General features: G+C 35.7%; 1 protein-coding gene across 5 annotated transcripts in view; it reads left to right on the forward strand.

The window, feature by feature from the left end:
• RBMS3 (RNA binding motif single stranded interacting protein 3) overlaps positions 1–27,240 on the forward strand; it is a 649,837-nt gene that overhangs the window by 545,006 nt on the left and 77,591 nt on the right. For 4 of the 5 annotated variants that reach the window (XM_069473343.1, XM_069473346.1, XM_069473344.1 and 1 more), the window contains 2 exons: positions 11,659–11,755; positions 13,983–14,033. In XM_069473343.1, coding sequence (XP_069329444.1) covers positions 11,659–11,755; positions 13,983–14,033 — 148 coding nt within the window. The remainder of the gene's footprint in view (positions 1–11,658; positions 11,756–13,982; positions 14,034–27,240) is intronic. The other variant, XM_069473347.1, reaches the window with a different exon arrangement.

A 27,240-nucleotide genomic window follows, 5' to 3' on the forward strand; every position in this document is an offset into this window, starting at 1 on the left:
TTTTACAGATAAGAAATTAAGGTCATTCAGGCAGAAGTAGAGATGGGGGTCAAATGCCAGGCTCTGACTCCAAATAGAACCTGCTGTCTTTGTCCAGCTAGGATAAAGGGAAGGCTATGTGGAAGCAATGAGATTTGATATAGATGATCAAAGATCACTTAGTTTATCAAGAATAGACATAGGGAAAGGGAAAGGTCCCTTTTTTTCTGTTTTGTTTTGAGACAGGGTCTCACTCTGTTGCTTGTGCTATAGTGCAGTGGGATCATTATAGTTCACTTGCAACCTCAGTTCTCCTGGGCTCAAGTAATCCGTCTGCCTCAGCCTCCTGAGTAGCTGGGGCTACAGGCACACACCACCACTCCTGGCTAATTTTTCTATTTTTTGTAGAGACAGGGTCTCGCTTATGCTCAGGCTGGTCTCAAACTTCTGGCCTCAAGCAATCCTCCCACCTCAGCCTCCCCAAGTGCTAGGATTGCAGGTGTGGCCACCATTTCCAGCAAAGGTGCTTTTTGAGAAAGTGGACTGGTATGAATGAAAGTGGAGTTTGTAGAGATTAGCAAGTCAGCCAGTTTTACTAGGGTGAAAGTTTCTTATGAAAGAGCTTTGTAAGTTTAGAAAGTTTTGTTGGTGCCAGATTTGCAAGTTTAAAGATTTGGTTTTTAATTCCTAAGCCTGGAGAGTCATTATGGACCTTTTTTTTTTTTTTTTTTTTTTGGCAACAGAGTGATACAGTATAAATAATGAAGAATAAATTGGAACAAAAAGATCCTCTAAGTAGAAAGCATCATTAACAGAATATTAAAATAGTCCTGTTATAAGAGGGTAAAAGTTTGTTCTAGAGTGGTCAATGAATGAATAGGAGAAGGGAACCAAAAGGAGAGACAACCTGAAGGAACTATTCATTTATGCAAATAGCCATCAAACAATTCCAGGTTCAGGACTCTATCAAAGATTGGGGACATACAGGTGAATAAGGTAAGCCCAATCTTTGCTCTCCTACATTGTAGCAATAGAAATTGACATTACAATATTTCATTATTTATACAAAATAAGCACCCAGTGGTGAATTGCAGGGTGTTATAAAGAGTCTAGTCTTGCTCGGGTAGTTAGCTAAAACTTCTCTGAACAAGTGATGCCTTGAGCTGAGCTCTGACAACATTTTATGACTGGATGTTACATTTGATGTCGGAAGAGAGAAACAAAAGTGACTCCGAAATTTTAATCCTTGAAGGACTGGTGGTACCATTAGCAGAAAGGTAAGGAAAAAAGTGGGGGGAAGATGACATGCTAAATTTCAGACATGCCTAACTCATGAGACTCACCAAGACAAAAAAAACACAGAACCGGAATTAGGGAGTGATACCTTCTTATGGGTCATTCTCCAATGCACAATGTAAAATTATCTAAAAACATAATCTCCCAAGTACTTTTCATTATTCATTACAAGCCTAAAGGGAAAAAAAAAATTGAGGTTTCAGCTTCTAATCTGAGCAGCCAAAGGTGAACTTTGGGCAGTGCCAGGTTAGAGGCAGTGAGGACTGTCCAGCACACAATGAACATTTTTCCTTTCTCCTGAAAATTTCCACTTTCCATTTCAAGTTACCACCTCTAGACCATATTGAGATTGCTGCAGGTATAACTTTCAACCTTAAATCACCTGAAATATGATATGTCTTTATCTATACCTTATATTAGCAATATAACATTGTATCCTTTGAACTATTTGAACAGTTATAAAAGTGATTCAGCCTCTGCCTCTACGCACTTAGACATTTACAACAATGACTATTTTCCTCAAGAAACAAACTTAAGAAGCTAAGAATACCCAAATTATTGATTTTATCTACTATTATATTATATTATATTATATTTGTTATCTAATCTCATATCTCTAGTCTCATATAATAAAGAACTTTATTCCACTGAAATTGACCTTATCATCTTCCCTCACTTCATTTCCTTATCTTTCTGCTAATGGTAGCACCAGTCCTTCTAGAAATAAAGTCCCTCTTTTCCATACTTCCCTGTGTACTGAGTATTCCTTTCAGCCTATGCATATGCTCAAGTCTTTCCCACTTACAAGGAGGGTAGAAGCAAAACAGTCCTTTCCTGCCAACAGCAGCACTTCTAGCAACCGCACTGTGTTAGCCTTCTCTTCACTGGTAAATATCTCAGTTTTCTACACAAACTGTCTTCCCTTATTCTTCTCTAATTTAGCCTCTTTAGGTAGAAATTTTAGTCTAAAAATAACTGGAATTTTCCTTGCTGATGTCCTCAATAACCTCCAAATTGACCAGTTGTAACTAACACTTTTAATTCTTATACTACTTGAAACTTTGCTCCATTTGACTTTTCTTTTTGTTATGATTTATACTTTTTTGAAACTTTCGTATCCCTTGGATCCCACAACTTCATTCTTTGCTGTTCCCTCTTGCTCCCCACTCTTACTACTCAGTTTCTTCTGATTCCTCTTCTACACACTTTCACTAATCTTTCTCAGGATCTAGTTTATTCTCACTGTTTCTTCTTTCTAGTTGATCTCATCCACTCCTCTTGCTTTCAGGAACTGAAGACTCCCAAGTTCAAGTCTATGACTATCTGCAGAGATCTGTCATCTATGCTTCTAACTGCTTATTAGGTATTGCTACTAGATGTCTTTGTCCCAACTGGAGGTCATTATCCTCATTAATACTTCATAATACAAACCACACAAATTCAAATAAAAAAATAATTTTTCCTTTGTTTAAAAGTCACTCTAAAGCTGTGGTGCCCAACTCCTTGGCTGCAGACCAGCACAGGTCCATGTCCTGTTAGCAGGAGGTGAGCAGCAGGTGGGCAAGTGAAGCTTCATCTGTATTTACAGCCACTCCCCATCACTCACATCACCACCTGAGCTGCGGCTCCTGTCAGATGAGCAGTGACATTAGATTCTCATAGGAGCACGAACCTTACTGTAAACTAGAGATCTAGGTTGCCTGCCCCTTATGAGAATCTAATGCCTGATGATCTGAGGTGGAGCAGAGGCAATGATGCTAGCGCTGGGGAGTGGCTGCAAATACAGATTATCATTAGTGAGGACTGACAGAACAATAAATGTAATATGCTCGAATCATCCTGAAACCATCCCCCACCCGACCCCCAGTCCGTGGAAAAATTATCTTCCATAAAACTGGTCCCTGGTGCCAAAAAGGTTGGGGACCACTGCTCTAAAGCAATTTAGGCTATAAATTCCAATTCTCTTGGGCTCTTTCTTCTCCTATATTCTTCACAAATTGATCATTAAAATTTGTCCAATCTTTATCTGAAATATCTTCAACCCAGTCCTTCTTCTCTGCCACTGGTTGAGTTTATTCAATCACCATTCCCTACCTGTACTAAGCTGCCTTGTACCTGCCTTTAATGTAATTCCCTTCCACACCATTTTCACATTTCTTTGTGAGACATTTTTAACCAAATATAATCATAGAAATCACCTACCTACCTGGTTTAATGTATTAAGTGGCCTTATACTAACTACAGGGTGAAATTCAAACTCCCCCAAATGGCACAAAAAGATCTCCGTGATTTGGTTACTGCAGCTGAACTGGACTGTGTGTGATTCCAGAACATCCCATGCTGCTTTGCACCTCTGTGTTTTGTTACACATGGAATTCTCTCTTCCTGAGTTCAGACATGGCTATACTTAATCATCCCCCACATACTTTTTAAAAATACTGTTCTCATTTCAAGAACATCATTAGTCATACCAAGCAGATCTAGTTACACAATTAGTCATAAGAGAATAAGCATAAGCAATGATTAAGAATGCAAGCTTCAGAACAAGACTACCTAGATGCACATCCAAATTCTGTCATTTACCAGATGTGTGACCATGTACAAGTTGTCTACTCTAGATTCCTCCTCTGTGAAATAGAGATGATAATATTAGTATCTTTTCAAAAGACTTTACAAATATCAAAGGAATCTGATGTGGTACAATGTCATCATCAGTATAAATATTGATGTTATTGTTCCACTATATTTGGTATCCCTATGATACATTTGACAATTAGTCTTTTTATCATGTAGTTAGTGACACTCATATGTATTTCCCTGCTGGACTATTAAGGTAGGCACTATATCTTATTCATTTTTATAGACTGTTTAGCTCAATATTGTAAATGCCAAATCAGAATTAGGAAATGGGACTGTGACATCAGCCTGGCTTTAGCAAGTTGACACCAGGGAAACCATTTACTTTCCCAGCCGTGAACCCAGTCTGTCCCCATGGAACACCTTAACCAGATTTCTTTTAAATACAACCTCTAGTTTCACCTAAAGCAGTCAAACTGCCTGTGAGTTTCTCAGGTCTTGAGATAAGATTGGAATTTTGGAAGCCTTGGACTATCTATTGTATTGTTGATGACAAGAAGATAGAAATTTTACATAATGAAATTCAAAGAAATAGGAAATTTGCAGCTAAGTAATCTTATTCATTTGATATTACTTCATAGAAATTATTTTAAAAATGTTTTGTTCATCTTTGATTTTATTACTTTATATGGTAACAACCTAATAACAAGGCACTAGTAGAACAACTATTTCTATGCATATAAGATGTCCACCACAAATATTTTCTCAACATATTGTCCCTTGGGTTAACATTGGCACATGCCTTTTACAGGTATAGAAGCTGATTTAAATAGATTAGATAGATTAGATAGATTATCTACCAAGGAATCTAACATGATTGTCCAGAATAGAGTGTGTTATTCTCTATTCACATTGCTGTATTCCATCTGGCAGCCAAAACTAACTCAGAGATAAGTAACCTAACAGAAAGACAAATATTTATTACTGTAGGGATGAGACCGGTTCCATTTTACATATAAAAACTGGTATCCAAAGATATATTTGCAGCTTATTCCAATCCAGTTAATTTTGTCAAATATTACTTAATGCTGAGGCAGTTGAGTTCAACAAACTTTTTTTAGGTATCTATTTATTGTATTGTTGAAAATCATTTTGGTGATAAAATTTGAAAAAGAAAATTTTATATCATGTTAAGGACAGTGGACATGTATATAATTCTAATATGAGATAGAATGCAAATGTTAATACCATTGCCATAGAAGCACAAAGTACTGTAAGGTTTATGCCTATATTCACGTTTATATATATAAAGTATTTCTGAAAGAGTACACAGGGAAAAGTGAAAGTGGATCTCTGGAGAAGGCCAATGGAGTACTGCGAAATAGGGACAAGAAGGAAACTTATCTTGCACTGTTTATCTTTTTATATTTTTTCGAAAAGAAAAATAAAGAAAATTAATTCCTTAGGACCACAAAGGAAAGACAGTTGTGTTCTAAGGAGAAATTTGGAAAGCGTCTTGATAGTGCACTGACATGAGCTTTTCTTCTTGGAGAGATGCCACATCCTAGCTAAAGGACATATTTTATGACCTTATGGTATCCTGTAAGTGTATACTAAGCCATAGGGCATTCTGAGTATCATAAGCAAACATGTATCTGCATTGTAGCTAATAGCTCAAACTGCATAAACAGTTAAGTGTTCTGAATTCCAAAACCTCCACATTAATACAAAAACATGACACTGAAATAAAGACTCCCGAATTTAGCTTGATTGTTAGCTAATGAGGAACAAACATTTTGTAACTAGACCATGGTATATCTGTGCAGTTTGCATTTGGCCAGTAGAAAATATCAGTTCTGTCATCTGCCTGAATCTATTCAAATTATCACTTTCAAAAAATTAGTTCAGTGTCACTTCTATTTAAGGCTTTGAAGGTTAGAGTGAATAGATATCTGTGTCACAACTGAAAAGTAAAAACCTTTATACATTTTACTATAGGCTAACTTACGGGAATAAAAACACCCATTCTTCTTCTGGAGCTATTCAGCAAAACTCTATAATTTGTTTTTACTAATGCCTTACTGCTTCTTTAGCAGTCCGATATAAAATTCCATCTCTTTTACATATGAGGATTGGAGGTGAGGAATAAGCCCTCTCATATTCAAAATCTCATCATTCCTGTGCCCTTTTCACTGAAAGCTGCTGTGTAAAAGCCTCTTGGATTGTTTTATTTGAATAAAATGCATTCTTGGGGGAGATGTTAATAAGAATGTTTTCTATAGCATTGGTTTGCCAGCTGTTTTATATGGGCATTTGATATTAAGTGATACAGAAGCCTTACCTTATTACACTAGGAAAGGAATCTAATGTGAAGGATATGTGGTATTACAATAAAAATGACCAATAACTTATTAATCTTGTGCTATTGTATTACCTTGAGGATAGTATTCCTGTTTCCAACTCTAACACTATTGCCTGCGGACATGAAACACAAGCCAGTGCTGTTTATTTCAGTGTGCAAATAGGATTTTATATGTTTTTTCTACAGTAAAAAACATTCTACCCTAGGGTTATTGATATATTCATGTTATTTTTATTGTCAGTGAAGTAAGATTTCACCATATTACTACTGACTGCCAAATCCCTGAAGATGACTTTTCTGCAGGCAAAATAATGTCCTATTAGCGACCTAGACTTGCATTTTCTGGACTTCTGGAGGGCACGTGCCTTTAATGCCAGAGAACCAAGTAATTCCTTGCATTCATTTAAGTTTTTCAAAGACCAGCTCAGAGTTCTATAGATCATATTTAGTTAACTCCTCTTAGCCACTTTGGCATTTGGTATTTCTTTCCTGTGAAAGAAACTTCTGCAGAGGTAACTAGCTTATATGCTTAAAGCAAGGTTTTTCAATCTCAACATTATTAGCATTTTAGGCCCAGATAATTTTTGTTGTGGAAATTGTCCTATGTATTGTAGCATGTGTAGCAGTATCCCAGACATTTACCCACTGGATGCCAGTAGTTCCTCCTTCTCCCACAGTTGTGACAACTACAAATGTCTCCAGGGTGGGCATGTGTCTCATGCCTGTAATGCTAGCACTTTGGGAGTCAAGGCAGGAGGATCACTTGAGTCCAGAAGTTTGAGACCAGCCTGGACAATACCGCGAGATTCCTTTTTCTCTACAAAAAACAAAAAAATTGTCCCCAGACATGGCCAAATGTCTGCTGGGGGGGCGGGGGAGGGCGGGCAAAATCACCTATAGCTTAGAACCACTGGGCTAAGGGCTAAGGATAAAAAGGGTACTTGGTATACACATAATGCTATGTGAATCTTGGCAAAGAAATAACTCCTAAGAGGATAAAACTATTCCCAGGAAAATAGTTTATTAAATAATTAATTCCCTATTTTCTGTAACAGCATTTGCAAGGCATAATATGTATGTTACCAAATATAAACACATGTTTAGAATTACCTTATTTTGTTGTTATGGCTAAAAAGTCCCATCGATTTTCTCTTTTCTGTTCCACAATAATATGTCACCTCTGCTTAACGTATTTATTTGGATATCCTATTTTTTTTTTTTTAACATGATGCCTGTGTGGAATTGTTTTCAAACCCATGATGGACACATGGTAGGGACTGAGAAAAAGCTACAAGATTGGGAAACACATTCTGTGTATGGCCCTGTGTGTTTTCTTTAGATATGGTACCTGTAAGCCTCAGATGCAATAGTAGCCTCTCTTGTCATGGTTTAAGCAAGGCTTTCCTATAAATTCATCTGGTTTATGTTTGGACTTGAAAAGAGCTTATTTCGGAATACCAGAATTAGGGGATCGAGACACTGCACTGAGTCCATTCTTCCCAGTACATTTTTCATTCTAAATGACTCTGACTTGAGTGGCAGCATTGGAACTTGCTGGTAAGTATGAAATATAATTCTTGTTTGATGGATAGGATTAGAGCAGATAGACCAAAAATGCATTAAATTTTCCCCCAAGGGTTCTCTTTGCTAGTATCAGTTTACTTGGCTGATTTCTTTATGTTTCTGCTCTCTGTTTTCCCCATAGAATTTCCTGTAAACTCTGCCTGTCAATCCAATCTTTATTGCTTTCATTTTTAATACTTCAATTGGTACATTTTACAAAACAGATCAGCCACGCTAAAATGTGGTGTGCAATTTGCTCAGTCTGTATAAGAGGCTGAATCTGGGTTTCTACCAGAAGTTAAACCACTGCATGATGTCTGAGAAGGACTGTTTGTTGAGTGGTCTTGGGTGCCTCTCATGTCATTATGAGCCCCAAATAAGTCTTTCTGTTCACCGCCTCATAAATAACGTCTGTCAAAGATAAGACCTAATGGGAATGTTTAAATGCCAACCATGAATTTCATAAGAAAGGACTGTGTTCCGTAGTTACTAATGTCCTTTCATGCTCAGTAGCAGGTATTAGTTAAGCTTCCATTGAGCATTTACAAATATGTGATGTTGGTCCATCTCAGGGCTCTTGTCTCTTGATTTCCTGCCTCTTTCAGGGACCCATCTTCCATTCTCCCGTCATCTTGGCACTGGCCATCCTGTACTAAAATCACCATTGAATTCCCTGAGCTGTTTTGCATTTATTCATCCATTTGACATATAGTTATAGGCTCTGTTCTAGGCAACAAAGCTGATATGTCAGCAACCCTCTTGGGGCTGACCTTCCAGAATGAGAAATAGTCAATAAATACACTGTGTTTGTCAGCTCGGGGTGCTATAACAAAGACGCATTGACTGAGTGACTTAAACAACAGAAATTTATCTCCTCACAGTTCTGAACACTAGAAATTCCAGATCAAGGCTGTGGATAGTTTTGGGGAGGGCTGTCTTCCTGGCTTGCAGATGGCTACAGTCTTGCTTTGCCTTCACATGGCCTTGGCTCGGTGTGTGTATGTGTGAGGAAAGAGAACCAGAGTGAACTTTCTGGTGTCTCTTTTTTTAAGGACACTAATTCTATCCCATCAAGGCCGTGTCCTTAATTCCTGCCTTAGAGGCCCCATCGCCAAATACAACCACACTAGGGGTCGCAGTTAGGGCTTCAACATATGTATTTTGGGGGACACAAACATATATTCCATAGCATATATAGAGAATTTTTTTTAAATTACTACTTCAGATAGTGATAAGAGCAATTAAAAAATAAATTAGGATACAGGGTTTAAGAGCAATTGGGGCAGAGATGGCAGTTGGTAATTGAGATACAGGCCTCTCTGAAGCAGGGACAGTTGAGTGAGACCAAAAATGAAAAAGAGGCAGCCGTATGACGATTTGGAGAAATGAGCATTTTGGGTAGAGAGAATTGCAAGTTCAGTGGACAGATGGGAGTGAGAATGAAGAGAGTAAGTGTGGCTGCATCCTTGTTGACTATAGGGAGAGAGGTAGGAAAAAAACATATCAGAGAGCTAGAAAGTTGCCTGATTGCACTGGCCAGTACAAGGAGTTCAAATTTTGTTCTCATTGCAATAGAAAGCCTTTGGAGGGTTTTAGGCTGATTAGTGTAAGAATAAGCTACAATTCAAGTGAATGCTCTAAGGGATGCTTTAGAGTCTTTGATCTACACATAGTAAATGCTCAATAATTTTTTAAAGTGGAAGGATGAAAGCTTTCTCACATGGTAATTGTCTTTTTCTTAAAGTCATATTTATTAGATATAATTTGCATAGAGTATATTCACTCTTTTTAGGGTACAATTCTATGATTCTGAAGAACAGACACAAGCATGCAGCTGCCACAATAATCAAGATATAGAATAGCTACAGCCCCTCCCCAAATTTCCTCATGCTCCTTTGGGATGAGCCCTTTCCCCGATCCTGCTATAGTTTTGCCTTTTCCATATTGCAATACAATGAAATTATATAGTGTATAGCCTTCTGAGTCAGACTTCTTTCATTTAGCATAATTTACTTGAGATTCATCATGTTGAATGTATCAGTAGTTATTTCCCTTTTAATGCTAAGTAGTGTTCCGTTGTGTGGATGTACCATAGTTTGTTTATGGATTCAGTTAAATGATATTTGGGTTGTTTCCAGTTTGGAGCAAGTATGAATAAAGCTGCTATAAACATTTGCATTAAGGTTTTCGTGTAACAAAAGTTCTTATTTATCTTTTATTAGTACCAAGGAGTGGGATTGCTGGCTCATATGGTATATATACGTCTAACTTTATAAGAAACTGCCAAGCTGTTTTCAAAAATGGCATACTGTTTTGCTTTCCTACTAGCAATGAGTGGGAGTTCTACTTTTTCTGAATCCTTGTCAGCACTTAGTATTGGTTTTTTTTTTAACTTAGAATCATCTTTTTTTTTTCTTTGCCATTCCAGTAGATGTGTAATCAATGTCTTTTTCTTAAACTTCACAACTATAAACTTAGGGGTCCAGTGTGTATGGATAATAAGAATATACTGTACAATGGGGTAATTTTTTTCATCTTTCCCTTTTTTTAAATCAAAAGAGTATTCCCTTATAAAATCCTTGTTAAGATATAAAGTAAGTTTAGTACTATAATTCCATAATCCCTGCTTGAAGACTTATAGTAACCTAAAATTGAATAATTTATTCCTTGAATCCTGCAAACCTTAAATTCTAGCTATTCTACATTCAGTGAGAGTCTTATGGAAGGCTTTCTTAGAAAAGTAACTCATGAAATTCTCTACTCAAAATATCAGTGACCCATCAGGCTTGATGAAGACTTTGTCCCCCAGATTCCAACTTCAGTCATACTATTAAAAAACTGAACAGAGTAATTAAGTTTTCCTAAAAGTACAGAAAAGTAAAATAATGATACCATTATTCCTGATAGGCATTTTTCCAATTTATCTTCACATCACTTACGTATTCCATCTCAGGCAATCTGTGATCAATTTCATCAATTCTGTGGCTGGCCACTCTAGCCTGTCACTTATCAGCAAGACATGAAGCAGAATACATGATTTAAAATTCAGCTGAAGAATTTGAACATTAGGTAACTTATGGACTCTACAGTATAGTCTGAGTAGAGATGGGCATGCCACTATTTTCATATCCAGAACCTACTCTTTAATAGATCTCCAAAAGGATCATCCATCCCTCTTCTGATTTGTGAATTCCTGATCCCACCTGGTATCATTCTGTAACTGTTCAATTAAGGGCTCTGGACGACTAGAAAATTCAGTGCTTTTCACAAAGCCTACAGGAATATATCATATAGGACTAATATCTCCACCAGTGCCTTGATTACATCAAGAAAACATTCCTATTCCAACCTAAACAAAAATTGTCCTCTTTCTTCTCTTTTCATGGAGAAAGTATTTTCTGCATGAGGGCATGCCTAGCACAAAATATCTGGAACTTTCTGGAAACTGATCCTTATTTCTTGAATGGGTGGATGCAATTCCTGTGTATGTGCAACATCATCTACCTTTATACAGCTTGGTGTTTTCATTTTACCTTTCCTCCAAAGAGCTTTCAAATGACACTGCCTTTTTTTTTTTTTCTTTTTAATAATGCCTGTGGCTTTTCTTCTTCTGTTGGTTAAAGACTCATTCACTTGGCATAAGAGAGAGATTTTGTGTGGCTAATTTTATAAGATGACTCAACATTGTCATTTTGTTCAGAACAATTTATTTCTTTTAGTGGAATCAGATACTGTAAATCTCGTGGATGCTCCTGTTAACAGTTGGTGGAAAAACATGCGGGTAGAAATCTGTCTTTCCCAGAGGTACTTGATAGCATTTGATTAGTGGCCAGGCATGCAGCGGCTTCATGAATCTTCTTTTTTTTGTTTTCTGTTTGCAGATTTTATTCTTCACCGTACAGTATTGCAACCAACCGCATGATTCCACAGACATCTATCACGCCATTCATTGCTGCTTCCCCTGTCTCCACATACCAGGTATGTCCAATTTACCTGCACCTCAGGAGAGATCTTTCCTTGCCAGTAATACACTATTTAGAGGCAAAAAGGACACAGTAGAATTAAAAGAAAAATTTTCCTCATATACTTGAGTCACATCTTAATGTAATAATGCTGAAGTTATCAATCAGCCTATACTTTCAAAGGCCTGTTTGCATCAATTCACTGAATAATAAGATCCACTATGCTTTTCATTCTTCCCGCTGAGTTTTCATGATTATGCTACTTTCCAACCAACATTAATACAGCTCTCTTACCACTGGGAAATTATTTTTTGTTGTGTGTTATTTTCGTGGTTCACATTCCCTATTATGTCCTTTCTAAAAGCAAATTTCTAGCAATTCCTTCCCTCACGCCAGGATAGTTCATCATTGTCATCTCATTTTGTCATGGTTGTCCTGGTAAAGCTACACAGACAGATGTTAAATCATACTTCCCAAGAAATAGAGAAGATTACCAAAGTGGTAAAAAGTTGTTTCTACTCCCTGTTCTTACTTCATTCTCAGTTGCAGAGAACCAAAAGAGACCTCAGGGGTTCCGCATGTTGAGATGCTGGAAAATCTGAGCCTCCATGTGTGTCCTAAACCAGATGTTGTAACCAGTTAGTTCCAAGTACACAGGTGGATTGAAATAGTCACACTTCGTCCTCAAACAAGATCTCTAATTTTATTCCTTTGAGTTATTAACTATGTGTTATTACTCCCTGCTGTTCTCTACCTATATTGTTCTTTAAACAATTCTTTCAATTCTAATTAGAAAAATGCCTTTAAATGCTGCATGTAGAAACAGTCTAGTGCCATTTTTCAAAAGTTTGGAGAGAGAAAGAGAGAGTGAAAATGTGTGCATGCATGTGCTTCTCTATATTTTGCAGATCGTTGGGTGGATGTTTTACAATGAGTAAAACTGTAATGTTGCTGACTGCTACTAATTCAGTAAAATTTTACCTTATTCTGCCCCTACATTTCAGGATGTCCCAGCTGTCAGAGCATCAAACTTGAGACTATATGCATTTTTCCTTAACTGATTCCCCCTGAAGCAGATCATTTTCATTCTTTTTCTGCACTCAGACTCTTGAAACATATCCGTGGGCGAATGGAATAGACTTTTGTTTGAATTGCATTAGAGGGTTTCAGAATGGCTGATTTCTTAATTGCCTTTCCTTGGGACCCCTGAGGATATGTGCAGGTGCTGTCCAGTTTTTGTACTTCCCACAGGCCTGTCTGGTTGTAGTGTGAGTGTGTGTGTGTGTGTGTGTGTGTGTGTGTTTCCTTTTTTTCTTAAACTTGGTCTCTGAGCCAAGACCACCCATTAAGCCACAGTGTAGAGCACTTTGGTGACATGAATAAAATATCCACAGAAAAGTGATTTTACTTGGGAGGGCTCATAAGTGGAATTTAACTCCAGTTCCCTTTTCTCAAAAAGGGATTAGAGCAATTTCCTATGTTGTTGATTCTCTCCTTTCACCACTGTTTTTTTTTTTAATTCAAAGTGTAGTGGCAATTTTGTTGATGTGAGTATATTGAAAAACAAAATCTTCAGGGTCCTCTATGTGACATTCAGCTTATACAGGCTGACTTTCTCATTTGGCTGACACATGGTACATATAAGAACAGTTGGCTGGCTCAAATACTCACTTGTATCTGTCGTACCAATTACCAAGAGAGGAAAAAAAATTGCAAACTTGCTTAACTTGGGTTTAACCCAAGTCACTCCCCCAAATTTCTGGTTTATCTCTTTATTTCTTACCATAACTTTTACCACTTGGACATATTTCTAAGATGAGATCTCTTGAGCATTTGAAGTTATAACTGGTGACAGAAAAAGAGGAAGTCCTAGCAGTCAACTCTTGCTTCCTTCATTACTTTCCAGGGCATCCCCTGGGAGTTGACTTCCAAATGGTCTCTGAGGCCTTCTAAGACTTTAGTCTTCAACATCAACCTCAAAATATGTTCCAAGACTTAGCTTGATCCATGTGAGCACTGAAGCCAGCTCCAGTGAAATGAGAAGTTGCTTTACATTTTACCATGTTTCAGGGACCAAATTAATCACGTCCAAGAATTCCCTTTTTATCCTTGGTTTTGAGCACTAATTAGCTGTAAAGTCAGGTGGACTCCACTTTCTTATGACCTAGTGTGACTCCACTGAACGCAAGAACCAAGTTCTCTCTGTGATTGCCTTGTGCTAATAAATGCTGTTTGATGCATAGGTCCAGAGCACTTCATGGATGCCTCATCCGCCATACGTTATGCAACCAACAGTAAGTGTTCTCAGTCACCTGAGGCTAAATGTTTCTATTATCCGAGTGCAAGCTTTTGGAATGCGAAGAAGCTTTGGGGTAAAGCTTTTATTATATTCTGTAACTCTTTCAGGCAGCCATTTTCTCCAGATAAAAAGCTGTTCCTGAAATTCTACAAAAACATGTACAAGGGAGAGTTAAAGATAGAGAGAAAGAGAAAGAGAAAGAGAGAGAGAGAGAAATAGTGAGCAAACTTTATAGGAGGAAATAGCAGTCAACCTCTCAAACTGATGTCTATGATTTCTTATGAATGAAGAATTTCTGCTTCATGCAGGAGCTCAGAACTCTGGACAAGTAAATTCATTATAAAAGGAAAGTCTTTTTGTTTCTCTTCTCTTTCTGTTATGCTTTGCTTTCTTTAGCCACATTCTGATGTACTTAGGGGACAATTTTAGGTATCATGGCCAAGTGTTGATTTGAAGCGATAATATTTCAAATATGAAGGTAGTTGTCTAGTACTAGATGGATGTAGATAAATAGCCAGGTGGGTAAATATTGTTTATATTAACTAACTATAGCTGTTCTCTTTTTCTGTAGTGGAAAATTTCTTCCAAAAATATTCAAACTCTATTTTCTACTTGCTAGATTTCTCATTTCGTGGCACGGTATTACATCAGTTTCAAGTGAAAAGTATGACAAACTACATTAGAATCTAGACTGAAAGCTAATGATTCCATTTATCTTTGTCTAGGTCTTCCAGGCTTTCTAGCTCTATAGAAGTACAAGATAGAGATTTCAATAGCAACACACTCATGAGAGTATGAGATAGGGAAAAGAACCCAGACAGGAATTTGTGTGACAGGGTCTCTGGTGACTCTTCTGGGAATGCCTTTGTCTCCTCATCTGCGCCTTTGTTTCCTTTTCTGTCACTATATTTAACAGTGCTTTTGGAAGGATCAAATAAGAGAGCATATGTGAGAATAATGTAGAAATCATGCCATGCTATACATACTTATTACTATTATCATTATTATTGAATGTGTTAGTTGTACAAAGAAGAAGCAATGCTACATTTTATCCCCTTTGGAAGATCATTTTAAGTAAGGTAGCACATATTAAATAGCAGAGAGTTAAATATATAGGCATCCATTTCCTAGACTTAGGATCAGGGAATCTGGTTTTTATATTTGGGCTTTGTCCATTTTATTTTTTAAATATGGAACTTTCCATGTTGCTCCTGACACTTCAATAGTTTGTTTTTATTTAAAGAATAGATATATGTGGCTTACCACAGCAGAATTTTGGATCATAATTTGCAAATCCCTCTATTTACTATTATTTACACACCTTGGGGGCTTTCTGAGTTCATGTGGTCTATGTTCTATAAATCATACAATATGTAGCATATCCAGGCTAAACTTTTCTGTCCAAGTCATAAGGTAAAATTCAATATGTGCTGCCAAACCAATATATAGCATAGCACAGACTGAGCCAACAAAGGAAAAGGGAAGTCCTGCCAAGTTGTAAAGAAGAGACTTTCTAGAAGGAAACAACCACCTTCTAAAAAAAATAATGTGTTCCTCTACACAACACTAATGTTTAGTCCTCACACTGAGGCTCATCATCATCTCTTTGTGGCCAAAAGGAATGCACATCTGGCAAAGTTGGAATATTTTGTCTAAGTATGTAAGAGTCTTCAGTATTGCTAGAGGTTAAGAGAAGGGAAGATGATTGTGTGGGTCTCTATTTAAACTGTCACACAGGACAAATTAGCAAAGATTTTCATAAACCTCCCCCTTTACCCAAGCTTCAGCCCCATGTTTGCATGTATTATTTCTCACACATCTTCCCAGAGCAATAGGGGTGTGTGTGTGTGTGTGTGTGTGTGTGTTTTAATTTGTCCCTTTGGATTTTCCTTGCTGTGGCTACATCTCACTGATATTATATCACTGCCCATGACTAGATTGTGCATCATGTTTGGGCCTAGGCCACTAGGTTTAAAATGTAATGTTTATGGCTGTGTTGGATTCCTGGAAAAAAGAAGAGGCTGGGCCACCCACCACTTTTGTTATCTTTAACATAAAAAAATTACTGTCATGGAAACAGGGAGTTTGTACCATCAACTGCTCTGTAGCAGGTTTGCTGTGTATATTGCATAAGTAACTTTATCCAACTGGCCTTAGTTTCATCATCAAAGTAGGGGTTAAATTAACCACTCTATGATATCAAAATATAAAAATACTTAAGCCATCAAACAGCAAGAAAAAAATGCCTGGATCTGAGAAAAATAAATGAGGAGCTTGATGATTAATAACATGGATTCTTGGTTAGACTCATTGGGTTAGAAAACTTTTCTTAGCTATAGGGTGTTGGACAATTTACTTAAACTTCCTGAGCCAGTTTTCTCATCTGTAACATGGAAATAATAATACCTAAATAATTCTGTGTTTTGCTCATTGAATAAAATAAAATATTAAAGCTCTTGTAATAGTTCCTGGCAAACAGCAAACAATAAATTATTATTGTTACAAAAGTAGACTTTTCATTATGCTTCACATTAGCCCAATTATATACCATGAGTGTTGTTATAAGAAGAAAATGGAGAATAAGCAACTTTATTGAGAATCACCTATTTTTACCACATTCATAATGCTTATTTAACTTAATATGCTAATGAGTTTTGTAGAGAGCCCCTCTAAATAAGATAAATTGCTTAGGTTGGTACTTATTTCATTTACTTACAAACCATCTGAGACCTAAAACTTTAAAAAAATGCCCATTGGGTACCTCTTTTATCAGTAATGGGAGCCTACTTTACAAATAAATTCAAGATGTCAATATGCACATCTCATATATGTTGCCAGTAATTCTAATTTGCTTGCAACTTTTCTATCACATTTTTTCTTTTCTCATTTTGAGAGAATTGAGCATGAGCTCTCACTGTTAGAGGCATCTCCATGCATGCATACTGACTCCTGAGTTGGAGTCCTTCAGGTTCTCTCTCAGGCTCGACTTGAAGGGCTCCAGGGTCTCAATCAGGTTTGCATCTGAAAAGAAACACAGTGCTTCAGCAAAGTTTTCAAGTAGAGCACAGGGCCCTTGGTCTCTTTGCTAGGGTGGATGAATGGGTAAACTGAAGGGGTGGTAATTGGTAAGAGAGAAGTGAATGATGCAGAGAAGGGAGGGGAACAGTAAAGACATGAGAGAAGAACAGAAAACATAGGTGTATAGTTTGCTGAAATTTGCCATTTAAGTTTGTTTCTTTGGAGATTTAATTTTCTCAGTAGAATACAGTCTACTTTTTTGTAGACTTAGAAAAATACTCTGGGAAAAGGGACAAAAGTCTCGCATGGGTTGTATGCATCATCCTGGTATTTGTGCAAGAAAGATCTCTGTTATTGGACCCTGGGACCTTTTTGGATCTCCTGGAAAGTTGTCAAACCCCACTTAGGGAAGCAAGAGCATTTCTGTTTGCACTTTGGTATTGATCACCTGAGCAGACTCTGAGGAGAGAGCACTGTTAGGCTAAATTAGGAATTCCCTTTTTGCTGTGAGGAAGTAAAAATGCTGACTTTGTCAAAGCAATTGGTTATTTGTTTCTGCTTCTCAGCACAGGGTTCTGCACTGTACTCTGAAATCTTACCATCACACTGACAGAATTTGAATAGTTGATGGATTGCACCAAATATCTACTCTACAGAGCAGCACGTCTGTCACATTGCAAAGTCATATGAATGCATAATTGAAATTCCTGTGTTCCAGTACATTGGATATTTTGTTATATCTGTGCTACTGACAAGGAGAAAAGATGATGGTTCCCAAGAGTAAAGAGTTCCATTCCCTTAAATTATATTTAGGCTCATTTGAATCATAAATCTTTTTTTCTTCATATGGTTAGTGTTATATCATCTCAGGGAGAAAGGTCAGCTTTCATTTTTACTTAATTACAAATTGGTTATCTAATTACAGTATTCCATGAAATGCAAGATGCCTTTATTGAATCAATACATGATTTGTTGCCATGCATGGCTAAATTAAAATTTTTATGATTAAGAAACCCAAAGTTTACAGCTAAAGAGCAAATATAACAAGGCTGTTTAAGGAAGCCTCAGAATACTTACTTGGTCATTCTTTGCCCTTAAACAGGTAAGGCCTATGGCCTAGTTTTAAAGTCTATGTCCTACAAATTTTCAGGTGTGTTTTCTGAAAAGACATTATCACTGAATTTGGAAAGAATATTAGAATTCTGTTCAGAAAGCAAGGTATCTAGATACTACCCTTTTACTTCAACACCTGAGTTGAGCAAAAATCATAACCCTCATGGTTTCATTACTAAAGAACCAAGTGTAAAATCCTTTTGCTATCTAAGTGGTTAGCGCACACACACACACACACACACACACACACACCTTTATAGGCCAAATCTTTTTTTTAACTAAATAGCAAAAAAACAAAACCAAACAACAACCCTAACCTAGATATATACTATTTCTACTAGAAGAGAATTCAAATGAATGAGAATAACCTTAGGAGGTTTTGTCGTACAGATCTTCTTTCGAATGTCACCTCCTTTTAAATATAGTGCTAGAGTAAAGTAAATATGAACAAAACAATTTCTACAACAAGTCTCTTAGATGCCTTAACTGCTGTAGAAAGCAGTACTGACTTTGCAATTGTTAAACTTCAAAATTCTACAGTGATTTTTCAAAAATAATTTTATATAACTTTAGTAAAAAGAACTTTAAAAAAAAAATCAAGGCTTATAATTCAGTATATAATTCAGGATAAAAGATTTTCCACCTAGGATCCCTTCATTCATCATTTCTATTCTCCAGAAGTAAACCTTGTGAACAAATTCATATGTCACCATTCAGGCCATTTTTTATGCATGTGAAAGTATGTATGTGCATGTGTGTAAATGTGTATTTTAACATATAAATAAGATTATTCTACAAATATTGTATTACAATGCCCTTTATTTTTCTATGATAATAGAATGTTTGGGATGTTGTTACGTATGAGTCACATGTAGATCTATATCCATTTTTATTAACAGCTTCATAATATGCCATTGTATAAATGCACCAAAAAGGTATTTAACTAATTTCCTATTCATAGTTCTTTAAGTTGCTTCTACTACTTGCTCAAAAACTCACGACTGTAATATTGAGCACTAGTGAGAAAATATCTGTAGGATAAATTGCTGGCACAAGAGGTGTATGTGTTTTAAAATTTGATATGTATTATTGTCAAATTGCCTTATATATAACAGTTTTTCTTTCTCCATGGCCTCAATTAACACTGAGTCAGCTCAAGTTTTAAATATTTTGTTAATGTGGTAAATAGTAAATGGTGTTTTACTGAAGTTTTTCTTTTATTTCTGAATCGTATAGGAATTGAGTTGTTTTTCGGATGTTTATTGACTGATTTTATTTTCTTTATCTCTGAATTCCAAGTTAATTTGCTTTGCTCATCTTTCTTTTATGATGTTGATCTTTTCTTATTTATAAAAGATCTTCTGGCCAGGAGCTGTGACTCACATCTGTAATCCTAGCACTTTGGGAGGCTGAGGTGGGAGTATCGCTGGAGCCCGGGAGTTCGAGACTAGCCTGGGAAAGACAGTGAGACCCCATCTCTACAAAAAATAATAAAAATTAGCCAGGCATGGTAGCACATGCCTGTAGTCCCAGCTACTCAGGAGGCTGAGATAGAAGGGAATTGCTTAACCTCGGGAGTTCAAGGATGCAGTGAGCTATGATCATGCTCTGCACTCCAGCTTGGGAGACAGAGACAAAAGAAGAGACAGAAAGAGTGAAAGGGAGAAAGAGAGAGAGAGAGGGAGGGAAGGAAGGAGGGAGGGAGGAAGGAAGGAAGGAGGGGAGAGGGAGAAAGAAACAGAGAAAGAAAGAGAGGGAGGGAGGGAAAGATCTTACAATTAGTAAATTTATACTGTCATAGACAATCTAGATATTTTCTCAGTTTACTTTAAATTTTACTTTTGTTATGTTTGTCCTGCAGATTTTTAGTATTTATGTATTCAAAGTTATCAGTCTTTCTCTTTAGAACAAGGGTCAACAAACTTTTTCTATAAAGAGCCAAACAGCAAATATTTTCAGTTTTGTGAGGCATATGGTCTCTGTCACATTTACTTAGTTCTATGGTTTATTGTGAAAGCAGACATAGACAATACATAAATGAATGAGTGTGGCTGAGTTCCAATAAAACTTTATTTACAGAAATAGGTGAGGGCCATATTTGGCTTACGGCCTATATTTTGACAACCCTGCTTTAGGGCATCTGGATTCCATGCAAAATATCTTAATCACTATAAGATTTAAAGCACCATATTTTTTCACTGTGTGTATAGTACATTTTATTTAAAAAATTTATTACTTTTGAAATTTATTTTGTAGTGTGAGATGAGATTATTATCCAAGTATTTTTCCCCAAATGTGTAACCAATTGTCAAAACAAATTTTACCAAATAAGCCACCTATATTTTCTCTACTGACATAAAATTTTATGCCACTATTAATCACAGAATAAAACTCTTTTTATTTTTGGGTCTATTTCTGAACTCTCTTTTGTTCTATTGATCTTTTTTTTTTGTTTTTTTGACCATTACTCTGTTTTAATTTCTATAACTTTACAGTACTTTATACACAGGTAAGACCTGTCCCCAACATTATTTTTTTCTTGTGTCTCAAGAATTTTTCTAACTATTTTACATTTTCAGAACTTTAGCATTTTATCAAGTTAAAAAATTTACTAAAATTTTAATTGGTATCACTGAATTATATATTGACTTATCGGAAATTTAAGAATAAGACATTTAAAACATTGAATTTTTCTATCTACAAAAAATACGTTTTCATTTACTCAAGAATTAATTTGATTTCATTTGGGTCCTTTAATAGAGCATTAAAGTTTCCTTCACATATGTCCTATACATTTCTTAAATGTTTTCTTTGGCATCTTAATATTTTTGTTGCTATGTGTCCTGGTCTGGTTTCTGTTGCTATACCAGAATATCACAGACTGGGTAATTTACAAAAAAAAAAAAAAAATTCATTTAGCTCACGGTTCTGGAGGCTGGGAAGTCCCAGAGCTTGGTGAAGGCATCTGGTGAGGGCCCTCTTGTTATGTCATATCATGATTGAGGACATCATATCGCAAGACAGCAAAAACAAGAGAGACAAAGAGAGATGGCTTTTATAACAAAGCTATTCCCATGATAGTGAACCCATTCCCATGATGGCCACATTAATTCATTCATGAGGATGGAGCTGACATTGATCCATTCATGAGGGGAGAGAACACTTGAACTTTCAGGGAACAGATTCAAACTTTAGCACTCTAGTTATAAATTTTTTATTATGTTTTCTCATTTGTCACTTTGATGTATAGAAAAATAACTTGTATACTGATTTTATTTATTTTAATTAAAAATATTGATTAACTCAAAAGCATTGTTGAAATTTGGAATGCATAGATAAGTGAAAATAGGAATGCAAAACACCAATTTCCTCTTACCCAAAAATTACTAAAGTTAACATCTAATGTTATATGTTTTCAGGTATTTATGTGTATTTATATCTATACTACTTATTTATCTATATCCACATACACATTCTCTCACATACATATTATATATATCACATATGTGTTGGTATGTCTTTTGCCAAATGAGGCAATCACACAGTACACATTATTTTTAAACTATTATTTTCTGTTAATAATTTCCTCTTTCCCATGTCAAGAATTTTTTTATCCTCTCTAATCAAATTTTCTCAACTGACCAAAAATGGCCTTTAGAGCTTGTTTACCCAAACCAGGAAATAATCAATGACCATATATTAAATCTGGTTATTATGTCCTTTAAGGCTCTATTAATCTAGCATAGTGGTTTTTTCCCCCGCTTCGTGTTTCTAATTGACTGTTCCACATAGTACCTCATCTTGGAGAAATGTTTGGCTGATTCTTCATGGTGTTGTTTTTAGCCTGTTCTCCTAGTTCTTATATGAAATAATTTTTATAACCAACTATCTTTCTGAATTCCCTTATTGTTTCCAATAGATTATTTTATTAATTCTCAAGTTTCCAGGCCATAAAAAATAATTAAATTTTCCACCTTATTTTAAATATTTATATTTCATAATCCGTTTTCTGGCCCAATTGCATTGGAGTGTATCCTTTGACTTATTTCTTATTGTGATGAAAAATGCCACTATGAAGTGTTTTTTTTTTTTTAATTAAGGTGTAGATGTGGAATTTAATCAAAGGTTTTCTGAGAAATTTTCAGATTCTTTTTTCTTTTGCCACTTTTATTTTATTAATATAATTAATTATATTATAATTATTAGTATATTTCTTAAGGGGGAGCCATGCTGCCATGAACTCCATTTGATCATGATGTATCCTTCTTAAGAACATACTTCTGGATTATACTTGTTAATATCTTATTTATTATTTTGGCATCAGTTTTTATTAATGGAATTATTAACCAATATTCTCTTTTAGGTATGCTATTTTTGTCAGGTTTGAATGTCAGAATGACAAAGTTTTTATGAAATTAATTTGGGAGGATTTCTTTTTCTCTAAATGCTGAAACTATTTTAAATAGCATTATAAGTATCCATTTTTGAAGATTTTAAATAATTTACATGTGAGATTCTCTTGGTTTTTAGGAAAGGATGCATTTATTTCAGCCCACTCAGTTTTTAAAAAGTATACATTACTCCTGTCAAATCTGTTCTCTGGAGACTAAGCCTTTATAATCCATTTAAGGATTTGTAAATATCACATATGATCATTAAAAACTCTATCAAATTGTTGCATAGTTAGTGGTTTAGTTGCTAAATGATCAAAACAATTGGATTATGAAATGACATGTTCTTAATCAAATTAGCATTATTGCTCCATGACTAGGTTGATTTTTAGGCCATATAGATCTTAAATTAAATATATTGCATATAAAAGTAATCTGTTACCAACTGTTTAATAAGAAATTTCTAGATATTAGAAAGTTATAAATCAATAACTTATGATTTTAATAATGTATGTAGTTTTTTAATAACCTTCATTGTGGTGAAATTTGAGGAATGTTTTCCTCAAATGTTCACTTGATTCAGTCTTTCTTTTCCTGAGCCCTTAGTTATACTAGTCTGACTCCTGTGAGAAACTTGGGCTCAATGAAAAAAATCAACAAATAATAAAAAATTATTTTTGAGCATCAAATATGTACAGAATATCCTTCTAGATATTGTTGAAATGGGGGAGAAGGAATAAAAAATAATCTGTCTTCATGGAATGCAATCTAATTGTAGAGAAAATTTCTATATGCTTGAGATGATTTAATTAAAAATATACAGCTGAAAATGTGTCAAATGTTTAGCAATTTTGTAACATTAAAAATGAAGAGGCCTCTATGAACAGTTAAGGACAGGGAGGAATGATACATAAACATGACCTTAAAGGGTGAATGGTGCTCGTGGGGTTAAAAAGAAAAAAAGAAGGCATTTTAGGTTAAAATAATATACAAAAAGTATAGGAGGGGATCTCAAGTTATTTTGAAGGGGAGAAGGGGCAGAGAGGCAAATAGCCTACCTTAAGTGAAATGTTGTGTTAGGGAATAAGGGAAAGAAAGATTTGGTTGGAAAGATAAACTGCAGTCTATTGAAGTACAACTTTCATGTCGTCAAATCTGGCAGACTTTCCTACACATTTTTTATTAGCTTGACAATCCCAACACTATTGTCTAGAATTTAGGTTTACTTTGGAAAATGTGAAACAGAAAGAGTAAATTACATCACCGATGTGTGTGGAAAAAGTAACAATTTCCAGTGGAATAATGTATGAATCAATCATAAGTAGAAAAAATTTTAAATTTTGCTGCATTGTGAAATGCCATTATGCAAAAGTCTCTGTACATAAAGTAATTTTATATGCATAAAAATAATTTTGGTGGTAATGTTCATTTTCCAGGTAGAGCTTCCAAAAACTTTTATGGAGGGAATATTCCTTGCTGCCTAAGATCCCTGCCTCCTAAGCACTGGAGTGTCTAAAAGCAGTGGTGATTCTAGAATCTTTTGAGATCTAAAAATAAATAACATATTTAAAAATTTCTCATATATGGTGGTTAGAAGCTGCCAAGTGCTAGGCACCAACATATCTTCAGAATACATGTGGATGCATCTCCATGGTCACTGTCTCTACATCCAGTAACATAAAAATTGGCCCTGGCTGCAGTATTCTAACCCCAGTAATATGGGAATGTGTAGGTGGATTTGTGTTTGTGTGTGTGTGTTCATGTAGCCTGTCTTTCTGCATGTGGTTTTATGTTTTTTTACTATGAAACTTTCAAAAGAAAAGCTCAAGATATAATGTATTACTTTTTAAAACTGTAGGCACAGCATTCTGGACGTGAGACTGACAGCTGTCAAGAGGCAAAATTTCAATCACACATGATCTCCAATGTGTCCTTGGAGAGTACTTAGAATTTCTTCATTATTTCACTATCAGTAAACCAGAATATTACTACCTTGCCAGTTCCTTCATAAAGATGGTGACAACATGACTTCCTTACTAGCTACTTAACATACTAAATATAATTAAGGTAGAAATACAATGTTAGGCATCCAATCTATTAAATCTTTATTTCCTAAAGAAAGAAAATATGCAGCTAAAATAAAGTCCATGTTAGACTTTCTAGAAAACATCAAATTACCAGGGCAACGCAATCAGATAGAGTTAGGGTAAATCATTTATTTTATAAATGTTGTCAGGGTAACAGAAATTATTTGTGAAATCACCAAAGGATTGAGGACGAGGGTACAGATAGTCTATGGAATTATTTGTTCTTTTATAGCATATTGGAATAAAGTGTCCACATATATTTAAAACCTTAATAGTTATGTGAAGTATGTGAGTATTCATTAAGTATATGGCCATAAATAGATTCAAATATTGAAAGTATTCTTAAATATCAGAAGATACGATTCTCCATTTCTTGCCTCTCAGAATGTCCTTGGTATACTTTATTTTGCTCTGAAGATTGACTTTGCTACATTAGGTCTGGAGAACCTCTTTATTTCTACCAAGGTGCGATGTCTGCAACTTAGGATCATGGTTAATGGTGTAGACTAGCCTGAGTTTTGTAGGTCAACTAACTAGGATATACCAGGAATGGTGGTGGATAACAGAAAGAAAAGGAAAAACTATATATGTAGTTTTCTCTTATGTGTGTGTGCATGTATGTGTATGAGTGAATCAGGTAAGCTTTGAAAAAAGACCTGTATTATATTAGTTTCATCAATAATTGTAAAATATCATACAGTTTGGAGTTGTATTTTCCAAAGTTGTAACACAAATACAAGTAAAGTACCCTCAAACTTGTCTACTGTCTAAGAAGAATATTTATCAAAAGTAGGAATTAGGTCATGTATTGTGGCTCATGTCTGTAATCCTAGCCCTTTGGGAGGCTGAGGTGAGAGGATCACTTGAGACTAGGAGTTTGAGACCAGCATGAGTAACATAGTGACACCCTGTAGCTACAAAAAATAGAAAAATAGCCAGGCCTGATGACGCACACCTGTAGTCGCAGCTACTTGGGAGGCTGAGACAAGAGGATTGCTTGAGCCCAGGAGCTGGACGTTGCAGTGAGCTATGATGATGCCACTGCACTCTAGCCCAGGTAACAAAGTGAGACCCTGTCTCAAAAAAAAAATTATATTTTCTCCTTGTTTTAATATAATTTGTTTCCCTCCTGATCAGACTCTCTGTCAGAAAACAAATAATTATAATATATTAATCTATGGTTAAGCGTTAATTTATTAATATGTGCAAAGTATACAAGTAGTAAAGAAGAGGAAGTTATTTAATGCGCCAAGAGATAAAGGAATAAGGACTAGCCTCACAGAGTAGATAACTCTTCAACTTGATTTTGAAAAATAAAGAAGAGTTTTCTAGATAGACAAGTATCAGATCTCAGGCAGGAAGGGTGTTCTGAACAAAGTAAACACTAGATTACAGCCAGGACTTTGGTCTGTCCACCATGTGTTACAGCTGGTGAGCATCTGAGAGAGGGAAGGTATTTCTATAGGCTACCTGGTGCCTCTAACACTCAGGCATATGCACGACATTTGTGTATCATTTAACAGTTATGCCAGAGAAGATGTTACTTAATCATGAACTAATCATGATCTGCCTGCATATATGGGCAAAGTCCCCTCACCAGTGTCCAATGTATTCCGTCACAAGCTCCCCACTCAGAGTTGAATATAATGTACAGGGCATGTTTTTGATATCACTTGCATGTCATAAAAATAATTATTACAGCCTCTGCATGGGGCTAACTTAGGTCTAGTTCTCCGAGCAGCCCAGCTGTAAGTGGGATCCCTATCCCCCTCAGAACACCAAGAATGCTTAGTGTCTCATCACCTGACTGTAATCAGATGCATTATTGCTAAATGATTCAAATAATAAAGAGGATTGACAACTTGAGGAAAAATATCAAAACTTATATGTCTACATGAGGTTTTTTTTTCCCCATGCAATGAAATTACTTTGGGAGACATTCTCCAGGGATGTAATCTTAACTGGGAAATTTTAAAAATTTGTCTCCGATTTCAGAGATCATAATTAATCATACAAGAAAAACAAATTCATCAGGTTATATTCACATAATAGAAGAATGGAGGGATGGATGGATGGATGATAGATGGATTGATGGATGGCCAAATAAAAGATAGATAATAGGTATCTTATCCTAAGACATATGACTAGTTCTTCTTTCCCCACTAGGGTATAATTTTATTATTTGAGAGTTTATCACATATAATTTACAATATCTCTTCCTTTCCATTTTCTTTCTTACACAGAGTAGGTACTAAATAAACATTTGAGGATCAGTAACACTTCATAAAGTATCTCTGCACTGGAAAATTTCCAGGTGCTGTTAGACAAGGATATTGACACAGGTTTCTGAGAGAAGTAAAGGTGTGCATTTCTTCGAACCCAAACTCAACATAAAAGGGAAATTGATGCTGATAACAAATTTGTCTTTGTAAATTTAATCGTTAAACCTTGTCATCTCCAATAAGCAGGTTTGTTAAAAACAACTTTATGTTCGTAATGTAGAATTCTAATTGCTTTTCAGTTGCAGATTTGTTTATAGCTTGAGCAACTGTGTTACTCACTAAGTCTATTTGTTCCTTCATCTCTGCTCTCC

This window comes from Eulemur rufifrons, chromosome 7 (assembly GCF_041146395.1).
Source record: "Eulemur rufifrons isolate Redbay chromosome 7, OSU_ERuf_1, whole genome shotgun sequence".
In the NCBI taxonomy this organism is placed as follows: domain Eukaryota; kingdom Metazoa; phylum Chordata; class Mammalia; order Primates; family Lemuridae; genus Eulemur; species Eulemur rufifrons.